The sequence below is a fragment of the Mobula birostris genome, chromosome 4, assembly GCF_030028105.1.
Source record: "Mobula birostris isolate sMobBir1 chromosome 4, sMobBir1.hap1, whole genome shotgun sequence".
Lineage (NCBI taxonomy): Eukaryota > Metazoa > Chordata > Chondrichthyes > Myliobatiformes > Myliobatidae > Mobula > Mobula birostris.
The window spans coordinates 20,647,911-20,674,482 of NC_092373.1; the positions used below are offsets into that span (position 1 = coordinate 20,647,911).

The 26,572-nt window shown below is 43.6% G+C and overlaps 1 protein-coding gene and 1 non-coding gene across 2 annotated transcripts in view; one reads left to right on the forward strand and one right to left on the reverse strand.

Annotated features, from left to right (window-relative positions):
• cp (ceruloplasmin) overlaps nt 1-24,732 on the forward strand; it is a 67,384-nt gene extending 42,652 nt beyond the window's left edge. Inside the window, exons 12-19 of the mRNA XM_072254991.1 lie at nt 2,833-3,034; nt 5,507-5,646; nt 5,937-6,065; nt 11,378-11,484; nt 16,098-16,320; nt 19,017-19,156; nt 19,716-19,878; nt 24,456-24,732. Of these exons, the coding sequence (XP_072111092.1) occupies nt 2,833-3,034; nt 5,507-5,646; nt 5,937-6,065; nt 11,378-11,484; nt 16,098-16,320; nt 19,017-19,156; nt 19,716-19,878; nt 24,456-24,499 (1,148 nt within the window). The 3' untranslated portion in view covers nt 24,500-24,732. The remainder of the gene's footprint in view (nt 1-2,832; nt 3,035-5,506; nt 5,647-5,936; nt 6,066-11,377; nt 11,485-16,097; nt 16,321-19,016; nt 19,157-19,715; nt 19,879-24,455) is intronic.
• trnat-agu (transfer RNA threonine (anticodon AGU)) lies at nt 2,671-2,744 on the reverse strand. Its single transcript has one exon. It is a non-coding gene; the product is annotated as a tRNA-Thr (tRNA).
• Nucleotides 24,733-26,572: the final 1,840 nt, after the last annotated feature.

Consider the following 26,572-nt stretch of genomic DNA (forward strand, 5'->3'; position numbering starts at 1 on the left):
ATGGACCACTTAGATAGAGTCTGGTTTAACAGAAACTAATAAAGTTTTATTAAGGAAATAGGTAACACAGTACTCTAATCGTAAGGATGTAAATGCAATAGGTTAGCAATGATAATACACACATGTACACAGAACTAGGGTAATAGGAATCAATCAAGCTCTATCGCAGTCTAGGGGTAAAATGATCAGTCTCAAGTGACACAGAGTTCAGTTCAGCTTAGTACAGTTCGCAGTAATCGCTGTTGTGCCGTTGGAGAGAGAGAGAGATAATATGCAAATCTGATTCAGACAGACCTTTGATGTTCTTCGCAGTTAGCTTTCGAGCGAACCCTTTTAGTGTCTTCTGTGGTCACCGGCTGTGACCCCTCCAGTCCGGATACGATGGTTCTTCCGCGGTGAACCCGGCACCCAGGCAAGGGCGGACACACACACCAGGTTCCCGCCGATCATACCTTTTCACCCTGTGAGTCTATGGTTGGTTCCCGCGACCAGACCTCCAAACTCCCACCAACTTGTGGGGGCACACCGCTCTTCCAAGGTCTCGTTATCTCGTGATCTCGTGGTGTGTCGTGCCTTAGTGAACCTGTTCTTTTTATCCCCCTGCTGGGGTATCGCCTGTCCATCAAACTTCAAACAGTTCAGGTTCAAAGCAACCGGTCTGTCAATATTCTGAAATGTGTTTCTTTCTAGTTAATCTCTCTCTCTTCTCTCTTATTAGCATTTTGAATGTTTCTCCATTGTCTCCCTTATCTCTCTCATCAGTATCAATCTTCTGATAACTTGGTTTGTTGTCACATCTTGTATTCTAGACCTATTTAAATGAATGGAAAAGCCATGATCATATGACATAGCACATAGCAAACGAATCATGTTATGACCTCTACATTTGTTTTCATGTTTTCTATAATACCTTCTCCATAAGGTTTATTTGAATCGATGTACAGAATTTTGAAAAAGCAGGGGAATGGAAAACTAATTCAGAGGAGGAGCTGAGGCCTGGGATGGATCAGCTTACTGAACAGTTGGGCAGGCCTGAGAGATCACATAGTCCGCTACACCTGTCTGTGTTTTCTTCCCTCTTTCCCCCAACTTTGCTTCTCTTGTGAAACATTTGGACTCCAGACTGTGACTGGGGGCTCTGTTCTGGACACTCTTCCTCCTGAAGAATATGGTCTTCACTAACGGTTGCCTGTGATTCCAACAAGAATCATCAAACTAAACCTGAGCTAGCTAGGCCTCCCTAAACACCTGCACGAGGAGTGGTCTAACTAAAATTTTGTTCCCAAGTCTGAGGTTGTAATCACTGATTTATTGTGCCTTCTTTCCAATATTGTTCCTTCTTGATGAAATCTTGTACAAAATCGTGATTCCACATTATTCATATCTAAGATTGCCATTTAACCAATTGCCTCTTTACACTTCTACAGAGAGAAGTTGAACTGGTTCATGGTCTCCATTATCTAATCACTGCCTTAAACATATTATCAGCTCTTGCTCTAAGTTAGAGACAATAGACCAGTTTATCCCACTGTGGTGCTGCTAAGTTAGGGAACATGATTTAGAGACATAGAGCACGAGCACTACAGGACAGAAACAGGCAGTTTCTCCCACCTGGTCCATGCTGACCTGTGTTTCTGCTGATTTTCATCCACCTGCACCTGAACCATAGCCCTCCATATCCCTCTCATTGTACTTATCCAATTTACACTAAAATGCTACAATCAAACCTGCATCCAGCACTTCCATTGGCAGCTCATACCACACTCAAACCATTTTCTGAGTGAAGAAGTTCCCCCTCAGATTTCCCTTAAATATGCCCCCATTTACCCTTAACCTATGTCCTCTAATTCTAGTCTATGTCCTACCTGTTTGTTTTGATCATATTGCCATACTCCCTGTATCATTCTTAACTGCTTCTGTCTTTTTTTGTTCCTCCCCTTTTCTCAGTTTATTTGTTTCTGATGCTCCCTCTCCTCTCTGGACGAGAGATGGCAGGAAAGAGCTGCTGTGCATTTATACGCCCAGGAGGTGATCCTGGAAGAGTGCTGTCCTGGACTGTTGGAGCTGCCCTTGCTGCTGTTCTTCCTGTCTCCTGCACTCCCATCATCTCCCTTCACCTCCCACTCTGCCTTCCGTTCCTCATTCTGTCCCTCCATAACCGTACTTGTCTCCATAATCCTTCCCCTTACTCCATGCCGAATGTCAACAACGGAGGACCGAGGTGCAGTTGGTAAAACCAACACCTCGCAGTTCCAGTGCCCCAGGGCCTTCCACATCCCCAACTGTGTGGGAGGCTGGTGAAATCGGAAGAGAGTTGATGTTATTAGAGGAGAGTATACATGGGATCAAAGCCAATAGGTGTTTGGTGGTTGCTGTGAACTCAGATTGAAGATTAAAAGATTAATTTATTTGTCACATGTGTATCGCAACATGAAAACATATAGTGAAATGACTTTTTTTGTGTTAATGACCAACACAGTCCGAGGATTGTGTAAGGGACAGCCTGAATTATCATCGTTCCCACTGTTTACTAACTCTAACCCAGACGCCTTTGGGAATTGCCAGGGAAATGGACCATCTGGAAGATGGAGACAGTGGTGGGAATTGAATTTCATTTTTAAGCTAGTTGCTGCACTATAGTGCCATTCCTAAAAATGTTCCACCAGTGGTAGGCACTGCTGAGATTTGAACTCAGGATCTCCTGTTTACTAGACAGGCGCTCTAACCAACTAAGCCACAGTGCCAGATGTGTCAGGTGAAAGAAAGAGGTAAAAGGCCTGCTTGTTTGCTTAAGACACCATGATCCCGACTCTGTGGCATTGTCTTTTGCAGGCACGTTTGAAATTTCCTGCAAGACCACAGACCATTATGCTGGAGGAATGAAACAGTTTTACACGGTGGATAAATGTAAATATTTCATCTTTCCTGAATTCTACCATGAAAAAAAGTACTACATCGCAGCAGTTGAAATTGAATGGGATTATTCACCTTCAAGGAAGTGGGAACTGGAAAGACACATGTTGCATGATGAAAGGTAACTCTTAGGCTATGTGCAAGTAGGTGGAATTAGTGTAGTTTGGTACTATAGTCAGCATAGATATCCTGAGCCGTAGGGCCTGTTCCTTGGCTGTACTGTTTCACGTTGACAAAAAATAGATAAGAACACAGTACAACCTTAATATGTGCCTCATCATACCATGGTTTCTGATATATAGCAGGCATTATCATGTTTCCCAAACAGATATGTTCCCCATGCTTCATTGCACTATAGAGGGCAAAGTCAGAGACGCAAGAGATTCTGTTTATGCCAGAAATCTTGAACGACATGCACAAAATACTGGTGGGACCCTGCAGGTCAGGCAGCATCTGCTGAAAAGAAGAAACAGTTGCCATTTTGGGCCGAGACTCTTCATTTCCTGATTCCAGCATCTGCAGTCTCTTGTGTCGCCATTTCATTACCACAGCTGGTGTGTTAATTGGACCCTGTGAATTGCCCCTTGTGTTAAGGTCTGGGGGCGTTGATGGGAATATGAGGAGAAATCAGAATCAGGTTTAATATAATTGGCATATTGTCATGAAATTTGTGGTTATGCAGCAGCACTACATAATTACACATATATATATAAAGTTAAATTAAATAAGTAGTACAAGGAAGACAAAAAAAGTGAGGTAGTGTTCATGGGTTCAATGTCCGTTCAGAAATCAGATGGCAGAGGGAAGAAGCTGTTCCTGAATCACTGAGTGGGTGTCTTCAGGGTTGTGTACCTCCTCCCTGATGTTAGCAATGTGAAGAGGGCATGTTCTGGGTGATGGGGGTCCTTAATGATGGATGCCACCTTTTTGAGGCATCTCTCCTTGAAGATGTCTTGGATGCTGGGGAGGCTAGTTCCCATGACGGAACTCATTGGACTTACAACCCTCTGCAGTTTATTTCGATCCTGGGCAGTGACCCCACTTCCATACCAGACTGTATGCACATAAATAGGATTAATGGGTAGTCTGCTGACTCAGTAGGTCAAAGGGACTCTTTTCTGGCTGTGGCTGTCTATGATTCTAAGGCCAAAAGGGATGTAGACAAAATGGCTAATAACAGAAGAGTAATACCATTACCCTGCATCGACATGTTTAATGTAGAGAATTATCCCTTGATGATTCATAGTCAGATGAATGTGGCACAGAAATGTAGATAACAGGGCTTCTGCTTCCTGACGCCAGTGAACCAGGTTCAACCCTAACTTCCAGAGCAGGTTTTGTGGAGTTAGTACCTTCTCCATGTGACTACACGGGTTTCCTCTGGGTGCTCTGGACATGCTGTGCGTAAGATAATTTCCGTAGTTTCTAGGTGAAGAGCAGAGTCTTGGGGTGGGAGTAGGGGTTCGTGAGAATAGGAGCAGGAAAGATCACAGAGGAAATTATTGAGGGAATGTGATTGCTCTGATAACAAATCAATGCACACAATGTCGTACAGAAAAAGATGAAGATATTACATAGAACATAGAATAGTACAGCACAGTACAGGCCCTTCGGCCCACATTGTTGTGCCGACCCTCAAACCCTGCCTCCCACATAACCCCCCACCTTAAATTCCTCCATATATCTGTCTAGTAGTCTCTTAAACTTCACTAGTGTATCTGCCTCCACCACTGACTCAGGCAGTGTATTCCCCGCACCAACCACTCTCTGAGTAAAAAACCTCCCTCTAGTATCCCCCTTGAACTTCCCACCCCTTACCTTAAAGCCATGTCCTCTTGTATTGAGCAGTGGTGCCCTGGGGAAGAGGCGCTGGCTATCCACTCTATCTATTCCTCTTATTATCTTGTACACCTCTATCATGTCTCCTCTCATCCTCCTTCTCTCCAAAGAGTAAAGCCCAAGCTCCCTTAATCTCTGATCATAATGCATACTCTCTAAACCAGGCAGCATCCTGGTAAATCTCCTCTGTACCCTTTCCAATGCTTCCACATCCTTCCTGTAGTGAGGTGACCAGAACAGGACTGTTCTGGCAGTTACAGTTTTGGCATCTGCATTTTTTAATTTTTTGAATACTTTATGCGACTAAAAACTTAAGGATGTTGTTATGCAGGAAGGTATGGAGGGATAGAGAGGATTAGGGTGAGTCCTTAATTACTGCAGGCAATCTGCCTGGAGTGAATAGAAGATTCAGAAGCTACCACAGTCTGTTTGGTAGAACTCAGTGAGGTAAAAAGAACAAACGAGGCAAGACCAGGGAATGATTTTTAACCTTTTTGGAATTTTAGCTTTTGAAGGACCAGGAATCATTAGAGTTGAGGAGAGGAGCGTGTCTTGATGCAGGAATGTGTGTGTTCTGCTGAGGTTATCCAAACTCTCATTTTCTTTATATTCCATTTGACTGATTGGGACCACTGGATCATAGCCTCAGGAGATCTCTTGTCCAACAGAAGCGTACCTCATTACAAAGTTCTATCGATGTGAAGCATATTCTTTGCTTTTATTAACATGTGTATTTCTGTGCTTCCAATTTTAGTCCTGGCAACCCTTACGTACTTCGAGGAAATGAGACCATTGGGTCTAAGTATAAAAAAGTAGTTTATCGGGAATATACTGATAAGACATTTACTAAACAAAAGGAGAGAACTGCAGAGGAGGAACACTTGGGGATTCAAGGTATTCTGCATGCTTATTGAATAAATTTTTCCTTTGGTACTTTCTCACTTGTAAGAACTTGTGTTGTCGGTATCCTGCTCTCATTGGTGCACTTACATAGCTTCCTTAGGAAAGGTAGTGACTGATGCACAGTTTGTATGTGAATATAGCAGACAATATATATGATATTCCTCATCTGTTAGTAATCTAATGTGCAGAGTTATATAATATTCCCTGTTATCCCTTCAATAATGTAACTTCTGTTTTCATAACCTTTATTCCATTGATTTCATTTTCCCCTACTCCTGCAGGCCCACTACTGCATGGGAAAGTCCAGGATAAGATCATAATTGTTTTCAAGAACCTCGCTTCAAGACCCTACTCAATTCATTCACAGGGAGTAAAGATAGAAGACTCTGCGGTTAAATATACTCTACCAGGTAAAGTGTCTTTACCATGGTTATAGTCTGTTTTGTATTTCAAAGTAAATTTATTATTCAAGTACGTATATGTTACTGTATACTACCCTGAGATTCATTTTCTTGTGGGCATTTACAGGGAAAAAAGAAATAGAGTACAATTTTCCAGAATTTCCATTTTCAACCCGGAAATGTGATTCGCTTTGGGAAGTTGAATTTAAAGGCAGAATATAGGGTTAATGGCAGGATTCATAACAGTGTGGCAGAACAAAGGGATCTGGGAGTTCATGCCTCTCGGTCCCTCAGAGTTGCTGCGCAGTTTGATAGGTTTGTTATGTAGGTGTATGGGGTGTTGGCCTTCATTAGTCGGGGGATTGAGCTGTGACATAATGTTGCAGCTCTAAAAAAACCCTGGCTAGCCCACACTTGGAATATTGTGTTCAATTCTGGTTGCCGCTTTATAGGAAGGCTGTGGACACTTTAGAGGGGGTGCAGAGGAAAGTTATCAGGTTGCTGTCTGGATTAGACTGTCTCTGTTATGAAGATAGGTTGAGTAAGTTAGGGGCTTTCTCTTTGGAGTGACAGAGGACAAGATGATAAGAGCCATAGACAGAATGGACAGCCAGAGACTTTTTCTCAGGCCGGAAATCACGAATACCAGGAGACATAATTTTAAGATGATTGAAGTAAAGTGTAGAGGGAATGTAAAAGGTAAGTGTTTACACAGAGTGGTGGGTGTGTGGAACGTGCTGCTAGGGGTGGTGGTGGAGGCAGATACAATATGGATGTTTAAGAGACTCTTAGGCAGCCACATTGATGATAGAAAAATGGGGGGCTATGTGTGAGGGAAGGGTAAGATTAATGTTAGGTTAAAAGGTCAAAGCTACATTGTGGGCCAAAGGGCCTGTACTGTGCTATAATATGCTATGTTTGATGAAAAAAACCATACATAAACCCCTCAATAAGGACTGGTGTATGCTCTCCCATTCCCCGTCCTGAAACCCACGATCAATTTCTTACTGACGTAGAATGAAATATTATTGTCGCAACGCTATTGAATCTATCTCACTCCTGTACGCCTCCTCATCACCATCTAAGATTCTTCCAACTACAGTTGTGCCATTGGCAGATTTATAGACGGTGTTTGAGCTGTGCCTGCAGTCATGGGTGTAAAGATAGTACAGCAGTGGGCTAAGTGTGCATCCTTGAAGTGCACTGCAGTTGATTATCTGCGAGGAGCAGATGTCACTTGCAAAAGAAGAGCTCCAAATCTGGGAATGGGTAGCTTGTAGGAAGTTCCCCGGATTCTAGGCCACAATGTAGCACAGAGGAATTAAAAACAGCTTGGGTTCTGACTCAATATTCACTCTCTAAGGTGCTGAAACATGGTTGGTAATTCAAGCTGACAACAAGAGTATTAAATTAAAAAAAAGCTTGCAGTGTTATAAGAATAAGGTTGTTTTCTGAGATGTGACAGAGGCTGAGGGTGACACAACTTCATAAAATTATGGAGTAGTCAACTGGTATCTTTATCCCAGGGTCAATATGTCCAATACCAGAGAGCATGCACTTATGGTGAGAGGGGGAAAGGGCCTGTTGTCCGAGAGCAAGGAACGACACGAGGTTTGGAGGATTTAAGCGCTGGGTGAGATTGAAAAGGTTGGGGCCGGAGATGAGTGACGGGCCGGTTCAGCTAGCTGCTTCACGAGGTTTACTCACCTCTGTGCTGAAAAGAGGCTATGGCTTGCAATGAATGTGCTCCTGAATCAGCTGGTTGTTGCCTTCCTGTGTGTGGACTCATTTTTGTAAACTTCAGTTGTGAATGCTATTTGCTTACTTTTATTGTCTGAGCAATTTGTTTCTTTCTCTCTCTGCACACTGGGTGTTCAATGGTCTTTTTTTTAATGGGCTCTACTGGGTGTCATTGTTTTGTGGCTGCCCGTACAGAGACGAATCTGAAGGTTGTTATAGTATCTATACTTTGATAATAAATGTACTTTGAACTTTAAATTTTGGAGAGGTGTGGGGCAAGTTTTTTTACACAGAGAGTGGGGTGTGGCAGGAAAGGGCTGTCAGGGTTAGTGGTGAAGGCAGTGGTCATGGTGTTAATTAAGAGGATTTAGATAGGCACATGAAAACGTAGGGAATGGAGGGATATGGACATTGAGCAGACAGAAGGGACTAGTTTAGCTAGGCATCATTGTCTCAACATCCTTTACTTAAGGGACAGTTCCTGTGCTGTACTGCTCTATGTTCTATGAGTTATGTCTTGTTTGTGTTCCAATTGATTCTACTTGGGTTCCATGTTTGATGTTTAGTTCTACGTGTTATGTTCTGCTCTATGTTGTATATGTCGGGGAGTGTTCTTACAGTGGATTCTCCATAAAGGCAGACAAGGGTGGCATGGTAGCATACTGGAGAACACAATTCTTTACAGCACAGGCGACCTGTGTTCAATTCCCGCCGCTGCCTGTAAAGAGTTTGTACGTTCTCCCCGTAACTGCGTGGGTTTCCTCCAGATGCTCCGGTTTCCTCCCACAGTTCAGAGACCTACCAGTTGGTAAGTTAATTGGTCGCTGTAAATTGTCCCGTGATTAGGCTCGGGATAAATCGGGGGAATGTCGGATGGCAAAGCTCGAGGGCCTGGAAGGGCCTATCCCGAGCCATAGCCCAACAAATAAATATAAAGTTCTACACTGACCAAGAACACAGGGAGAAGAATTGGTCACAAGACACAAATCTTCAAGCAGCGTCAAACCTGTTACGTATGACATGTAGTTTGCTCGTGTTAAACCCGCATTTTGGCTGTTGTTTTTCCTCACCTCCCAGCGCATGGTTCCTCTCAGCTTCAGCAGAAATTGGCTGCTGGAGATGAGTACAACTGGTGACCAAGTAGATTCAATGGATCAGAATTCTGGAATTCTCTACCTAACACCTTGTAGGAAGCCAACCATCAGCGCAGAGCAATAAATGACGAGCCCCACAATCCTGAAGAAGAATCTCAGCCCGAAGTGTCGACTGTTTTATTATTCTCCTTAAATTCTGCCCCACCTGCTGAGTTCCTCTAGCATTTCGTGTGTGTTACTCTACAGAGCACAAGGTCAATGTTCTGAGAAGGGATTAATATTTCAATGACGCATGTTCCGAATCAAAGAGCCATAAAGATAAACACATGGGAAGGAGACCAGCGACCCACCGGCCATCATTTATCCATCTCAAAGGTTTCAAGGGTTTCAATGGTACACTTACTGTCAGAGGAACGTATACAATATACATCTGGAAATTCTTTATCTTTGCAACCATCCTCGAAAATAAACGAGTGCCCCAAAGAATGAACCACAGTTAAATGTTGGAACCCCAAACCCCCCCTAGCTCCCCCCTCCCATGCATAAGCAGCAGAAAAGCAATTATCCCCCCCTTGCCCACCAGCAAAAAAAAAGCATCGATGCGCCCCCCACCACCAAATGGTCCAGCGTGCAGCAAAGCATCAATAATGACACAGACTACGCGTTCACCCAGTAATTTGACATGCCACAGGCTCTCTCTCTCCCTAATAAGGGAGAAAGAGGTGTCTGCATTTCACAGCGAAAGGGGAGACATAACAAATATCTCAATGATTTATGATGATAAAAGTCCGTTGTGTCACTTTTTCCGAGCTCTGTGCCCAAAGATCTCGGGTCTCTGGGCACATGGCTAGCAGCCAGCCCGCTGCTTTCAATCTTCTGTGTAATCCCACAACACACTGGTTTCCTGCGGAGGCACCGACTTCAAGTCTGCCCACCTCCAGAGCCATGAAATCCCGGAACCCTGAAGGTGCTCTAGCAAAGAACAGAAGTCAGTGTGTAACTCCAAGTCAGGGTTTTCAAAAGAACCCTGAAAGGGGAAAATAGAGATATTAAAGATAGAAATAGAGCTGTTTCCGATGATGCAAGCAAAGGAGCTGCCGTTAGGCACCATCGTCCTCCTAAGCTCTTCTTAAGCATTTACATAAATCCTACATTAATCTCCACACACTCATCAATTCCTCCCAGATTCCTCCACTCACCTACACACAGGGCAATTCACTGTGGCTAATTAACCAGCCCACCTGCATATCTTTGCAATGTGGGAAGAACCCACAAGGTCACAAGAAAAACGTGTAAACTCCCCACATACAGCATCAGAAGTCAAGATTAAACAGAGTGCTTTGGCATTGTGAGGTAGGGGGTTCTCTGGTTTAATTTAGGTCAAAAGTTGCTTGTTAAATACAACCCTTCAATACCATCCCTGTCTGTAATAAAGCATTTTATGGGGCTTATTCTTCCTCAATATTAAGGGCAGCTTTCCCAAAATGACCTTTAGATCTCCCTTGATGACATCATGGACAGTGCACTGTTTAAAATGGGGCAAGAGAATGTCAGTAAGATGAAAGAGCTGATTGTGGGCTTCAGGAAGGGTAGGACGAAGGAACACATACCAATCCTCATAGAGGGATCAGAAGTGGAGAGAGTGAGCAGTTTCAAGTTCCTGGGTGTCAAGATCTCTAAGGATCTAACCTGATCCCAACATATTGATGCAGTTATAAAGAAGGCAAGACAGCGGCTGCACTTCAGTAGGAATCTGAAGAGATTTGGCATGTCAACAAATACACTCAGAAACTTCTATAGATGTACCATGGAGAGCATTCTGACAGGCTGCGTAACTGTCTGGTATGGAGGGGACACTGCACAGGACCGAAAGAAGCTGCAGAGGGTTGTAAGTTTAGTCAGCTCCATCTTGGGTACTAGCCTATAAAGTACCCAGGACATCTTCAAGGAGTGGTGCCTCAGAAAGGCAGCGTCCATTATTAAGGACCTCCAGCACTCAGGGCATGCCCTTTTCTCACTGGTACCATCACTCAGTGATACAGGAACAGCTTCTACCCCTCTGCCCTCTGATTCCTAAATGGACATTCAACCTGCGAACTCGACCTCACTTTTTTAATATATATTATTTCTGTTTTTTTGCACAATTTTTAATCTATTCAATATGTATATGTATATATATATATATACTGTAATTGATTAACTTATTTATTTATTATTATTATTTTATTTTGTGTTTTTTTTCTTCTATATTATGTATTGCGTTGAACTGCTGCTGCTAAGTTAACAAATTTCACAACACATGCCGGTGATAATAAATCTGATTCTGAAAGGGGGGGCCCAAGCTAAAGGAATATGTGGCTGGCTGGGGCCAGAACTGGCAATTGTACTGACAAAGAACTAGTTGGAAGCATGAAATTTGTTTCACTAAAGTATTAGTACACACCTCACAGGTGAAACAGTGTCTGATTAAATGTAGCTTACTTGCAGGTGAGACGGAAACGTATACGTGGAAGGTTCCTGATCGATCAGGTCCCGCGGAAACGGAATCTCGATGCATTACCTGGGCGTATTACTCAACTGTAGATCCAATTAAGGTACAGTGAGAGTATATAAACTAAACTAACCAACGGGAATTGTCTATTTGAAGTGATTTCTCTTGACTCGACAGTTTTGTCTTTCCTCACTCCTTATTGATAAGGCATGTGGCTACAATTCTTTATCCCTTCACCAGAACTTCAAACCTAGCTCCTTCATTAATCATCAGCATAGGTTTTAAAAACCCACTGTGCAAGATCTAGACAAACTCTCTCCTGTTTTCAACTGTGGTATTACCTCAGGTTTTTTTTTCAAGCCACTCCCCTGCTGTTCCCTTCCTCATTTCTCAAATGCCATTCTCCATTTGCATTGCCATTTTCTCTTTTCACCTTTGTTGTCCCTTATTTATATCCAATCACAATCTTCCTCTGCTCACACACCAACATTCCTCAAAGCTAGCTTTACCCTAAAACTGTGTTTGGTCACAAATTCCTGTGTTCAAAGTCTCAATGTTGGACATTTGCACTGAGTTCATTTTTTTTTGGAATTATACTGGCAGGAAAAATGGTTGGAGTGATGACTGGGAACAATAGACAATATACAATAGGTGCAGGAGTCGGCCATTCGGCCCTTCGAGCCAGCACCACCATTCAATGTGATCATGGCTGATCATCCACAATCAGTACCCCGTTCCTGCCTTCTCTCCATATCCCTTGAAACATTTCGAATGTTGAAAGGCATGGACAGAGTGGATGTTGCAAAGCTGTTTCCCATGATGGGGGAATCTAGTACGAGAGGGCATAACTTAAGGATTAAAGGGCGCCCATTCAGAACAGAGATGCGAAGAAATTTTTTTAGCCAGAGAGTGGTGAATCTATGGAATTTGTTGCCACGGGCAGCAGTGGAGGCCAAGTCATTGGGTGTATTTAAGGCAGAGATTGATAGGTATCTGAGTAGCCAGGGCATCAAAGGTTATGGTGAGAAGGCGGGGGAGTGTGACTAAATGGGAGAATGGATCAGCTCATGATAAAATGGCGGAGCAGACTCAATGGGCCAAATGGCCGACTTCTGCTCCTTTGTCTTATGCTCTTATGGTCTTATGGTCTTATGGGCTCTGCTATCTTTAAGAGCTCTGTCTAACTCTTTCTTGAAAAAATCCAGAGAATTGGCCTCCACTGCCTTCCGAGGCAGAGCATTCCACAGATCCACAACCTTCTGTGTGAGAAAGTTCTTCCCTCAACTCCATTCTAAATGGTCTACCCCTTATTCTTAAACTGTGGCCTCTGGTTCTGTACTCACTCATCAGCGGGAACATGCTTCCTGCCTCCAGCGTGTCCAATCCCTTAATAATCTTATATGTTTAAATCAGATCCCCTCTCAGCCTTCTAAATTCCAGTGTATACAAGCCCAGTCGCTCCAATCTTTCAACATATGACAGTCCCACCATCCCTGGAATTAACCCAGTGAACCTACGCTGCACTCCCTCCATAGCAAGAATGTTCTTCCTCAAATTTGGAGACCAAAACTGCACACAATACACTAGATGGGGTATCAACAGGGAGCGAAAGACTTGAGAGGTAGCATTATATTCAGCTACGTAAACACGAGGAATTCTGCAGATGCTGGAAATTCAAGCAACACACATCAAATTTGCTGGTGAACACAGCAGGCCAGGCAGCATCTCTAGGAAGAGGTACAGTCGACGTTTTGGGCCGAGACCCTTTGTCAGGACTAACTGAAGGAAGAGCTAGTAAGAGATTTGAAAGTGGGAGAGGGAGGGGGAGATCCAAAATGATAGGAGAAGACAGGAGGGGGAGGGATGGAGCCAAGAGCTGGACAGGTGATTGGCAAAAGGGATATGAGAGGATCATGGGACAGGAAGCCCAAGGAAAAGGAAAAGGGGGAGGGGGGAAAAACCCAGAGGATGGGCAAGGGGTATAGTCAGAGGGACAGAGGGAGAAAAAGGAGAGAGAGAGAAAGAATGTGTGTATATAAATAAGTAACGGATGGGGTACGGGGGGAGGTGGGGCACTAGCGGAAGTTAGAGAAGTCAATGTTCATGCCATCAGGTTGGAGGCTACCCAGACGGAATATAAGGTGTTGTTCCTCCAACCTGAGTGTGGCTTCATCTTCTTCCAACCATGTTTTTTTTCCACTGGAAAGACAAGGCAAGCGTTTTTTTGCCCACCCCTAGTTATCCAAAGAAGCTATTGATGTGTTCCCTCCTTACACCACTACCGTCCTACTGGTACAAGTGCTCTGTTCAGTGAAGTGTGTGGGGAATTAGACTGAATGACAATGAAGGAACGCTAATATATTTCACAGTTAGGATGGTGTGTGACTGGGAGGGTGCCCCTCAGTGGGGCTGCTTTTTCATGGATGGGGTCGGGCTTCTTGAGAGCCGCTGGAATTGCACTCATCCAGGTGAACGGAGAATATTCCATCATAGCCCAAATCTGTGCCAAGAACATACAGGGTGTCAGAAGGGTGAGTCATTCACTTTTTACAACATTACCAGCACCAGACCTGCTCCTGTAGCCAAGTTCCTATGTGGCTGGTCAATTAGTTTAGGCTGGTCAGAGTTAACTCCCTGAATGTGGATGGAACAGCATGTGGTGATGATAGCTAGTTAGTCATCTTCTTCCGGAAGATGATACTTGCCTGGCACGATTGTGGCAATGAGTGTTACTTAACACCTTCATCACCCTTGCTGGATGTTGCTTACACCTTAAATTGGTAAACTGGTCTCCTGTAGACAATAAGAAGCAAGGCCATGATGAGGTAGACGGTAAAGTCAAGGGTTCATCTTATCGTACTAGGGCCCATGGCTTTTTTATTCTGTGCATATATTCAGTAATCCTATATAATAGGTGTGACGAAAGTACACATAGACTAAGATGTTAACTGTCCTGTGCTGGCACCAGTGGGATCAGCAGTTGGTCTGCCACCTGTCTTCAGGAGAAAGAGAGATAAGGAAAACAATGGAGCAGCATTTGGAGATGTTAATGAAGGGACGGGAGAGTTTAACGGAAGGAGACACGGTCTGAGAGCTGTCAAGATCGGCTCCTCTTTGAGCCCTGAACTGTTTGAAGTGATGGACAGGCGATACCCCAGCAGGGGGATAAAAAGGGACAGGTTCGCTAAGGCAGGACACACACGACACCACAAGGTAACGAGACCCTGGAAGCGGTGCACCACCCACAAGTCGGTGGGAGTTTTGGAAGGCTGGTCGCGGGACCAAGCCATAGACGCACAGGGTGGAAAGGTACGATCGGCGGGAACCTGGTGTGTGTCCGCCCTTGCCTGGGTGCCAGGTTCACTGCAGAGGAGCGATCGCATCTGGAACGGAGGGGTCACAGTTGGTGACCTCAGAAGACATTACAAAGGGCTCGCCGGAAAGCTGACTGCGAAGAATATCGAAGGTCTGTGTGGAAGCCATTGAATATTCATTCGCTTTTGCTCTCTCTCTACTTCCCCCCCCCCCCCCGTCCATCGCCACGGCAGTGATTACTGTGAACTGAACTGAACTCAATTGAACTGAACTTTGCGTCAGTTTGAAACTGGTCATTTACCCCTAGACGACGATAGAGCTTGATTGATCCTATTATCCTAGTTTCTGTGTACATGTGTGTTTATCATTGCTGAACTGTTGTATTCATTATCCTTTTGATTAGAGTACTGTGTTGCTTATTTCTTTAATAAAACTTTCTTAGTTCCAGTAATCCAGACTCCAACTGAGTGATCCATTTCTGCTGGTTTGGTAACCCAGTTACGGGGTACGTAACATAGGATTATAGTTGCACTGACTATAGCCTCAACTCCACTTTCCTGCATGCTTCTTCCAAATGAATGACAATGCCTCAACACCAAATTGATTGTACGTATATCATCACCTGATGCTGTGTGTTCATTTTAGTTGGTGAGAGTCCAGCGCTAATGCTCTCTGGGCAGATTTGCCTCATTTACTCGCTCTATGTTTGTCACAAATTAATTAACGTTATTGAAAATCAATTACTTTTAAATGTGATGGTTAAGTACCCTTCCACCTCCTTCAAAGTCTGTGTCAAAGGAAGCAGGGATGTCACAAGGAAATGATCTGCTACACAGTGGGAAGCTATGGTCTGGAACAGCCTGCCTGAAAATGTGGTGGAAACAAGAGTCAACAGTAACTTTTGAAAGAGTGCCGGATAAATTTATGAAGGGGAAGTATTTAGAAGGCTTTAGGGGAAGAGGACTAAGACAGCTCACTGTTTACCTGTGTTGCCCACTACATGCACTTTGAATTATATTTTATTAACTATCTTGTGATAACGTTTTGTTTCGTTTGCTGTGTGTATTGTGGGTGATCCGTGGTCCAGAGAAATGTCGTTTCATTTGGTTGTATATACGGTTGATGATGCTTGCTGCTGCTTGTCCGGGTGGGGGGTGGTGGTTGATGCTTTGGGGTTCATTCTTTTGGAGTTCTGTTTTTCATGGATGTCTACAAAGACATGTATTTCAAGTTGTGTACTGTATACATTCTCTGATAATAAACGGAACCATTTAACCCCTTTGCACAGTCAGATCTCAATAAATGTGAACTTGAACTTTAGGAACGGAGTGTGTGTTAGAGCTGGTGCCTCGTGTGCTGTATCATTCTATGGCTTACTGATCCATTTCCTTTCTGTTGCAGGATCTCTACAGCGGCCTGATAGGGACTCTGGTGATCTGCCGCAAGAATTTCTTAGAATCAATTGGTTTGAAGAAAGCAAAGTTCAGGGAATTTGCTCTTCTCTTCTTAGTTTTTGATGAGAATGAGTCATGGTATTTGGATGAAAATATTAAAAAATATTGTGCCACACCGAAACAAGTTAACAAGGAAAATGAGCATTTTATTGAGAGCAACAAAAAACATGGTATGTTCAGAGTTAAGATGTTATTAGACCATATTAAATGGCTGGAGGCAGATAATCACGAGATCTGCAGAGGTCCGGAACATCATTCTTCAGATTCACCCTATCCACTCAGTCATGGGCTCCATGGACTTGCAATGTATTTTAATGCCTTGATTGTTCTGAATGGAAACCTTCAGTGAGTGGTTGAATTTTTACTCCAGGTTTTCACGGGTGTTATTATTGGAAAAATATGAAATCAAAGTAGTGTAGGCCATTTGGCCTTCTGTGGCTCTTCAGAACATAATTCATCCTTGTTACAGATTCCCTCAATGTGAAGTTTCTGAGTAGAACTGCTTTGCAGAGCTCTGTATGTGTGCTTTATGAGTTAAAACATGAAACTTTGGAGCATGACCATTTAATTCCCAATGAGAGTTTCTGACTTCAGGATCTCACACTGGGTATTAATTAACTTATTTATTAGAATACAGACTAGGTCTTTCCAACCCTTCGAGCCGCACTGCCCAGCAATTCCCCCAACTCAGTCCTAGCCTAATCACTTCTCAACTTGCAATGACCAATTAGTCTACCAACCGGCACATCTTTGAACTGTGGGAGGAAATCGGAGCACCCGGAGGAAACCAGGTGGTCATAGAGAGAACATACAAACACCTTACAGGCAGCGGTGGGAATTGAACCCGGGTTGCCAGTACTGTAAAGCGTTATGCTACCGACATGCATCTGATCAGGGGAGCATGTGAACCCAAGATTTTAGACTTGTCTTGAGACCTACAGTTTACTCAGATTTACTGAGCTCTGTCTAGTGATATAGAGTCATATAACTTGGAAACAGGTTATTCAGTTCAACTGGTCCATGCTAATCGAGATTTCAGACTAAGCTGCTCCTATATGGCCACATTGGCCTATATCTCTCTAAACCTTCCTATCTATGTGCCATGATATACCAGAGACTCTGGTCCAGTTCGCTGTGTTCCCGAAGATTGATACTTCTGAACCATTCTTAATATAGCCAGTCAGGGCCTCTGCCACTTGCTCCCTACCACCAGCTCCAATATCAGCAATTAACCCTTGCAAAGCCACGCTGTGATGATATGTTGCCCCCAACCACAGCTGGAGTCTTGTTACAAAAGGTCTTTGTGACCTTTGTGTTTTATTACATCAAGGCATTTTTTTATTATCAGCTAGAATTATAGACAATAGACAATAGGTGCAGGAATAGGCCATTCGGCCCTTTGAGCCAGCACCGCCATTCACTGTGATCATGGCTGATCATCCAGAATCAGTATCCAGTTCCTGCCTTATCCCCATAACCTTTGATTCCGCTATCTTTAAGAGCTGTATCCATCTCTTTCTTGAAAGCATCCAGAGACTTGGCCTCCACAGCTTTCTGGGACAGAGCATTCCATATACCCACCACCCTCTAGGTGAAAAAGTTTTTCCTCAACTCCGTTCTAAATGGCCTACCCCTTCTTCTTAAACTGTGGTCTCTGGTTCTGGACTCACCCATCAGTGGGAACATGCTCCCTGCCTCCAGCGTGTCCAATCCCTTAATAATCTTATATGTTTCAATAAGATCCCCTCTCAGCCTTCTAAATTCCAGGGTATACAAGCCCATTTGCTCCAAACTTTCGACATATGACAGTCCCGCCATCCTGGGAATTAACCTTGTGAACCTCTGCTGCACTCCCTCAATAGCAAGAATGTCCTTCCTCAAATTTGGAGACCAAAACTGCACACAGTACTCCAGGTGTGGTCTCACCAGGGCCCTGTACAGCTGCAGAAGGACCTCTTTGCTCTTATACTCAATTACCCTTGTTATGAAGGCCAGCATGCCATTAGCTTTCTTCACTGCCTGTGTACTTGCATGCTTGCTTTCAGTGACTAATGTACAAGAACACCTAGATCTTGTGCTTCCCCTTTTCCTAACGACTCCATTTAGATAATAATCTGCCTTCCCGTTCTTACCACCAAAGTGGATAACCTCACATTTATCCACATTAAACTGCATTTGCCATGCATCTGCCCACTCACCCAGCCTGTCCAAGTCACCCGGCATTCTCATAACATCCTCCTCACATTTCACACTGCCACCCAGCTTTGTGTCATCGGCAAATTTGCTAATGTTACTTTTAATTCCCTCATCTAAATCATTAATATATATTGTAAACTTTTGTCTACTAACATAATAACATGGCATTAAATGTCACTCAAATTAACAAGCCACTTCTCTTCACAGAAAGGCCCAATGAGTGGAGGACACAGATTAAAGGGGATGATTCGGTAAACTAGAGAGAAGTTGAAAAATATATTTTGACCCAAGGTGCGGCAGGGTCCAGGATTAATTGGCTGAGAAAGATGGCAAGCTGGAAGGAGCAATTCACATCACAGTTAAGAGGTTCTGAGCAGACATTTGCTGTGGTGTAACCCTACGTGGTCATGAGCTCAGAAATTGGAATAACCTTTTCTAACTGTTTTGTGTAGAATGGACACGAAGGCCCAAATGGCTTCCTTTGTGTCACACATTTGTAGAGTTCTTGGCTTATCATTTGCAGAACTATACATATGGATTAGAGAAGATTGCAACTGTACAAGGGCTTCTTACTGAGTCCTGGTTCAGATAATGTGGCCCATATTGTCACAACACACTTTATACTAAAACCTGCTATGAACTTGATCTACCTTTTCCTTTATTATTCCAGCTATTAATGGGGGAATCTATGGAAACGTGAATGGGCTAGATATGTATGTTGGTGAAACTGTGCTTTGGTATCTCACTGGGATGGGCAATGAAGTGGATATGCACACCGTTCATTTCCATGGCCACAGCTTTGAATATAAGGTATGCTTTCTGGTCTCAGCTGAAATATATCAACTGTTCACTTCCCTTCACAGGTGCTGCCTGACCCATTGTATTCCTCCAGCTCTTCCTTGTGTTTCATTATTTTACTGTGTTCAATGTAGCGTATAAGGATGTGCCTTGCATCTGGCCCCTCAAATTAATATTAGAGAGAAGTGGTGTAAGAAATGCAACCACCAACATTCAGATTGGGTTGTAAACTGAGCAAATATGTAGGTGTAGGTAGGTGGTTGGCAGTTTTAAAATTTTACTTAAGTCAATTTTTTAAATTTTCAGAAATATAAAAATAAATTCAAAGACCTTTGCCAGTACACAAGTACCTGAAAGCTCTTGGGGCCCTCTGGACCTGCTATCTGACACCCAGCCAGTGACCCTGGAGCATTCCAGCAGATAAGGAAAGTTTTCAGGATTTAAGCCCTTTGCTTGCAGGGCCAAATTACACAAGCCTTTGAACCAGAACGCACTTTACATTTCGTCATAGGTTTCTGAATCAGTGCATTGGAAAGCATTTCTGAATATGTCTGTGGTTGTTTTCACACAGGTGAATGGAGTACACCATGGAGATGTTTACGATCTCTTCCCAGGAACCTTCCAAACTGTGGTGATGTACCCGGAACGTCCTGGTACTTGGCTTCTCCACTGTCATGTAACAGATCACATACACGCTGGCATGGAAATTACATATACTGTCCACAAGAAACCAGGTAAAAGGCAAACAGGATTGCAAGACCATAGTCTGAACCCAAGTGTATGCAATAAGATGAATGCAGTGTTAATTCTTTGCAAACTATAACATTCATGTCTGCAAGGATAAGAGATATCAAACTATCATTGCTACAAAGTGCCTCATTGACACATGGAACATAACAGCACAGTACAGTACAGGCTTTTTAGCCCATGATGAAGTGCCAACATTATATCCTACCCTAAGATCAATCTAACCCTTTCCTCCTATATAGCTCTTCTTTTCTCTGTCATTCATGTGCCCATCTAAGAGTTTTTTAAATGCCTCTAATGTATCTGCCTCTACCACCACCCCTGGTAGGGTTCTCTGCACTCTCACCAGTCCCTGAGTAAAAAACTTACTGCTGACATCACTCCTATGGTTTCCTCCAATCACCTTAAAATCATGCTCCCCTCGTATTAGCCATTTCTGCTCTGGGAGAAGGACTCTGACTGTCCACTCGATCTATGCCTCTTATTATCTTGCATACCTCTATCAAATTACTTTCATCCAGCTTTGCACACTTATTTCCCCAATAACCTTTTATCCTTCCTGCCAATGCCAGTATGTCTCCTAACACTCACCCACATTTCCTAACTACTTTGCAATATCCACATCGACAGAGTTTCTGTGTGGGGTTGTGTTATGACCCGTTTGGTCAAAGCAAAATCCAATTTACTATTTACAATGAAATGGTCTTAGTAGGAGATTAAGCCTGCACAGAATTATCCAAAGCTCTACGACCCGTGTCCTAACTTATAACAGGGCACATTCACCAATGTATGCTGATCTACATTGTTCCCAATTTCTATAACCACTTCCCCCTCCACTCCCTTGCCCTTCCCTATCGCTGTAATCTCCTCCTTGCTTGCTCATTACAATCACTCATGATCAAGGTTCACCCCACTATTACTGGTGGCTACACCTGTAGTTCTCAAAGCGGAAGGAATTACCTCAAACGTTTTTAACTCATTAACCCTCTTTCCTCCTTAGCATCCTCCCTATTTCAGAACTCTGCCTCAAGTTTCAGTAATCTGCCTTACTATGTCTTTAAGTCACATAGTAACAACACCTCTGTTTGATGATTCTCCAACTGGAGATGTTATTGCCTCTTCAGAGAGCCACATAAATGGAAGTTGATTTTAACAATTCCTCTTTGAACACTGTCAGCCACCGCCCCCCCCACTGAATAACCTTAAAAGTCTAAGACATTTAACTTAGTTTGATTTTAATTTGGAGGCAACAATGGAATTTTCTCCTTCCTTTTTCGTCCTTAGACGCTCTTCTGCATTGCAGGACAAGTAGGCGAGAGGAATTTTTCAGTCATATCTGCCTACTTGGTTGACACTGATGAGTTGGCCTGATTATATGGTGAATGGCTCTTTGGCATAGGAGGAGGCTATTTGGCCCATTGACTCTAAACTGGCACTCAGAGCAATCTCATTTTTCCCACTTAATCCCTTAATAATCTATTCGCCTTCCCGCCAATCCCACTACTTCTCCCAACACTCACTCTCACTAGCTGCAGCTTACACTGGCCAATTAACCTATCAACCCATCACTGGTATTTATTTTATTTTATTTATTGAGATACCACGTGGAATAGGCCCTCCCGGTCCTCTGAGTCGCGCCGCACTGCGCTGCCCAGCAACTCCTGATTTAACCCTAGTTTAATTTATAATGACCCATTAACCTGCCAACCGGTACGTCTTTGGACTGTGGGAGGAAACCGGAGCACCCGGAGGAAACTCACACGGTCACAGGGAGAACGTACAAACTCCTGACAGACAGCAGCTGGAATTGAACTCAGGTCATCGGGTGGAATGAAACCACAAGGTCACAGGAAGAATATATAGCTTCCACATGGACAACAGTGAGGCCTCAGTGGTCTAGTCTCCACAACCCTATGGGGCAAGAAATTCACCCCATCGATATGTAATAATATATAGATTTTCTCATTCTAGATAATATGTAAATAACTGCACAGTGGTACAATAGGTAGTGCTGGTACCTGACAACACCAGTGACCTGGGTTCAATCCTGGACACTGGCTGCTGTCCTCAAATGCTGGAGGAGCTTAGCAGGTCAGGCAGCATCTATGGAGCGGGATAAACATTCGGTGTTTCGGGCCGAGACCCTTCATCAGACAGGCCTGAAATGTCATCTGTTTATTCCCCCTGCCTAGATGCTGCCTGAACTGTTGAATTCCTCCAGCAGATTGTGTGTGTTGCTCTGAATTTCCAGCATCTGCAGAATCTCTTGTGTTTATAATTGGGTGCTGCCCAGGAGCACAGGAGAGTAATTTAGTGAATGTAAGTTCAACCACCTCCATGAATTTTTGGTTTGGATGCCGGTTTCAAAAAACCTGAAGAAGTCACTACCCACATATAACAGAGAGGTGACTCAGAAGATGATGTCCAATGTCCACTTGGGGGAGGAAACACACCATGCTTCCTTGGCCTAGCCAGTACTGACTCCACTCCTACATCAGACGTTGAACTGCCCACTGGTGTGACATAGCAAGTCACACATTTGAAGCAGCTGACCCACCACCACGCACACTGGGCAGCTGGAGATGGGAGAAAGTGCCTACCTTGCCAGTGTTGGTCATGCTCAGCCAAAACAAAATCAATTATCTGCTTAACCTACAAAGAACACAAATTATCCAGGGTCTTGGACTTATTCGTGTTTTTTTTTTGTGTGACCATCTTTTTTTTTGCTCGCTATTTTGCATCTTGGTCCCAGAGGAACGTTATCTCATTCAGCTGTATTCGTGCATGGTTGAATGATAATTAAACTTGAATTTGAAATAGTAGAGGGTTAATCAGTCTCTTAGTCATTATAAAGAAGGCTCAAAGTAAAGTAAAGGCATCCGTTAGTCTTGTGATACCATGGATCTGCGCCTGGAAAGTCTTCACTCTCCAGGGCGCAGGCCTGGGCAAGGTTGTATGGTTGTATGGACCAGCAGTTGCCCATGCTGTAAGTCATGCACCGATGTTGGCCAAGGGAAGGGCATTAGGACCCATACAGCTTGGCACCAGTGTTGTCGCAGAGCAATGTGTGATTAAGTGCCTTGCTCAAGGACACAACTCGTTGCCTCAGCTGGGGCTCGAGCTCACGACCTTCAGGTCACTAGTCGAATGCCTTAACCACTTGGCCACGTGCCCACACAATTACTTATGCTCTCACTTACTTGGATTACCAAGTTCTCTTAGAGTTCCCTGATGATCTCACATCCATAACCTTCAAAGACGGGGAATTCCAGAGACCTGCCGCCCTCTGCAAGAAGCTAATGGTGATACTTTGAGACTAGGTTTGTGAGCAGCTGACAACGCATGGGTAAACCAAGCAGCGTCTTGATAGATTGACATCTGAGGTAAATAAAAGGATACACAGAAACTTAAAAGAAGCATTAAGAACATTAGCAAGAGTAGGCCATTCAGTCACGAGTGCCTTCTATACCATTCAATGTTTGTTGCCCATCGTGTATCTCAGCACCACTTCCCTACACTGACCCCATATCCTCTCTTATTTCCTTTAATATCCAAACTCTATTGACCTTTTCCTCAAATATGCTAAGTGACTGAGCCTTTAGTTCCTTTCAGATAGAGAGTTCATAAGATTAACCACCCTCCCATTCCTTGGCTGCTGGGCAACAATTTTGTTTTGCAGTTTGTGTGCATCCATTACCCTGTTTTTTTGCAAGTGCAAAACATTTGGCAGGTCTTTCATTCCAGAGCAAGCTCACTGGCCCCTATGTCTTTACAAGCAGCCAGAATTGTTCAGATTCAATCAGTCCCTCAGTCTGCCCCCTCAGTCAATCTAAACAAGGCTGAGCAACCCCAGACATTACAGTTTATAGATTCACAGCACATATTGGAGCAAGAACCTTTAAGTGGCAGCAGCCTACCTTGCTGAAGCTTTTAACCCATTGATGAGAAGGTCCATCATTATTTATGTGTTACTATGCCTTCGTTTATTACCGTCACATGGACTAAGTTACAGTGGGAAAACTGTTTTGCATGCTATCCATACAGATCATTTCGTCATGTTAGTGTTTTGAGGTAGTACAAGGGAAAATCAATAACAGAATATAGTGTAACAATTACACTGGATGTAATGAATAGATATGCTAAGCTCAGCTTGCCATGAGTTGCCTTGTCAAGTCAAGTCAAGTCGTTTTTATTGTCATTTCAACCATAACTGCTGGTACAGTACACAGTTCCACCAGGACCATGGTGCTACATGAAACAACACAAAACTACACTAGACTTCAGACCTAAACGGGACTATATAAAGTGCACAAAACAGTGCGAGATGATACAATAATTAATAAACAAGACAATAGGCACAGTGAAGGACAAATTACAATATAATAATAAATGATGTAAATGTAAATGTAAACAATATTTTAGCAGGAGTTGAAAAAGAAATGAGCAAAAATTGCAAAGGCAGTGGTGTGTGCGTGCGTGCGTGCGTGCGTGCGTGTCAGACTAGATCAATTAAACATTCTTTATTGACTTATTCTCAAATATTAATTTTCTCTCACCCATCCAGAAAAAGAGAGCAGCTTTTCCAAGCTCAAGAAGTTTTTTGGTTGAGGTTGTGCCTAACTGTGACCAGCTGAAGACCGTTCAGATAACTAATTCCTGCTCGTGATACCTTCAACTGTGGCAGAACCTCGCGCAAAGGCTTGTTTAATTGGAAGTGTTATGGAAATTTCACATGGACTGACATGACTCCTTTGCCACTAAGTGCCTAATAACATTTCAAGCTCACTCATTTCTGTTTATTACTGTACTTACAAAATAAATATAAAACACTTACTCCCAGACGGTTGGCTAAAGTGTGTGTGCTACTAATGGTGTTATTCTCAACCAAAACAGTTGAACCACAGTAATGTGGGAAGAAACGTTCTCTCAAGGGCCACTGAGTGGATGTTCAAGCTCTTCTGCTGCTATAGCCCATCCATATCAAGGCTCAATGTGCTGTGTGTTTGGAGGTGCTCTCTTGCACACCATTGTTGTAACGTGTGGTTATTTGAGTTACTCTTGCCTTCCTGTCGGCTTGAACCAGTCTGGCCATTCTCCTCTGACCCCTCTCATTAGCAAGGCTTTTTTGCCCCTGAGAACTACCACTTACTAGATGTTTTCCTTTTGTTTTCACATTATCCTCTGCAACTTCTAGAGACTGTTATCCCAGGAGATCAGCAGTTTCTGAGATACTCAAACCACCCCATCTGGCACCAACAATCATTCCACGCTCAAAATCACTTAAATTAAATGTCATCCCCATTCTGATGTCTGGTTTGAACAACAGCTGAACTCCTTGACCATGTCTGCATGCTTTTATGGATTGATAGCTGCCACATGATTGGCTGATTGGATATTTGGGCTAATGAGAAAGTGCATAAGTGATCACTGAGTGTAGACGGGTCATTAACCTGAAATATTGATGTAGTTTCTTTCTCCATGGGTGCCACCTGATTTGCCAAGCATATCCAGCATTGTTTTTCTTTGGGATATATGGAGGCAAGGGATATACAAAATGGTTGCCATGGATCTATGTCAGAGCATGGCATTGCTTTCACCTGGGCAGGGAAGGTGTAGGGTGCTACTACAACATGGTCCACTGGAAAAGGATCAGAATCTAAACGAGAACCCCAATAAAGGCATCTAATCTTTGAATTATTATTCAGTGAGATGAGATTCTCATTTAGATGAGATGGAGACAGGCCATTTGGTCTACTGAATTTGTGCCAACTATCAAGCTCCCATTTCAAGCCTCAAAGTACACTTATTACTGAAGTATGTATACGATATGCAACCTTGAAATCCGACTTCTTACAAGCAGCCACAAAACAAAGAAACCCAAAAGAACCCATTAATAAAGAAGATCGTCAAACACTCAATGCAAAAAAAGTTTGGAAATAACATTCAGAACTGAAGTTCACACATGTGATTTCATAGCCACGAAACCGGTCATCACTGCGGCTGGTCCAGGAGCCCGTTAGCTGCAGGCCACAGCCTCAGTTCCACGCAGAGATGAGTAAACCTTGTCGAGCAGCGAGCCGAACACCAGCCCGACTTTGCCTTTGACCCCCGACCCCTGTCCTTTTCAAACTGGCCCAGTGCTTAAATCAGCCAAACCGTAGGTCATTCCTTGCTCTCAGGTCTGGGTCCCACAGCCTCGATTTGGCCTGAACCTGACCTTTCCAATCTGGCCCAGCATTTAAATCAGCCCCACTGCCTTGATTCAGCCTGTGTGTGCCATATTGCTAACATCCCACACCTCTGAGGCTACAGTTCGCATCGCAAAAACGCCAGCTCGTACAGGTGGTTTAAAAGCTCAACTCCGAAAAGGAAGCTAAAGGCTATTGATTGCAGTGATCATTTTCCAGAAAATGTGTGATTGATAAAGTAATAGTTATGTTTGCTTCCAGTAAGTCATTGTTGTATTTCACCGGAGCCATCTTAAACCAGACTGTCCCATTTACACTAATCCCACTTTATCCTCCCCCGTTCTCAGACACCGCCAGATTTTCACCACTCATCTACACACCAGGGTGGTTCACATTGACACCAAATCCACACATCTTTGAGATATGTAAGGAAACCACAGCAGCTGGATGGAACCAATTTGTTCACAGGGACCACATGCAAACCTCTCACACG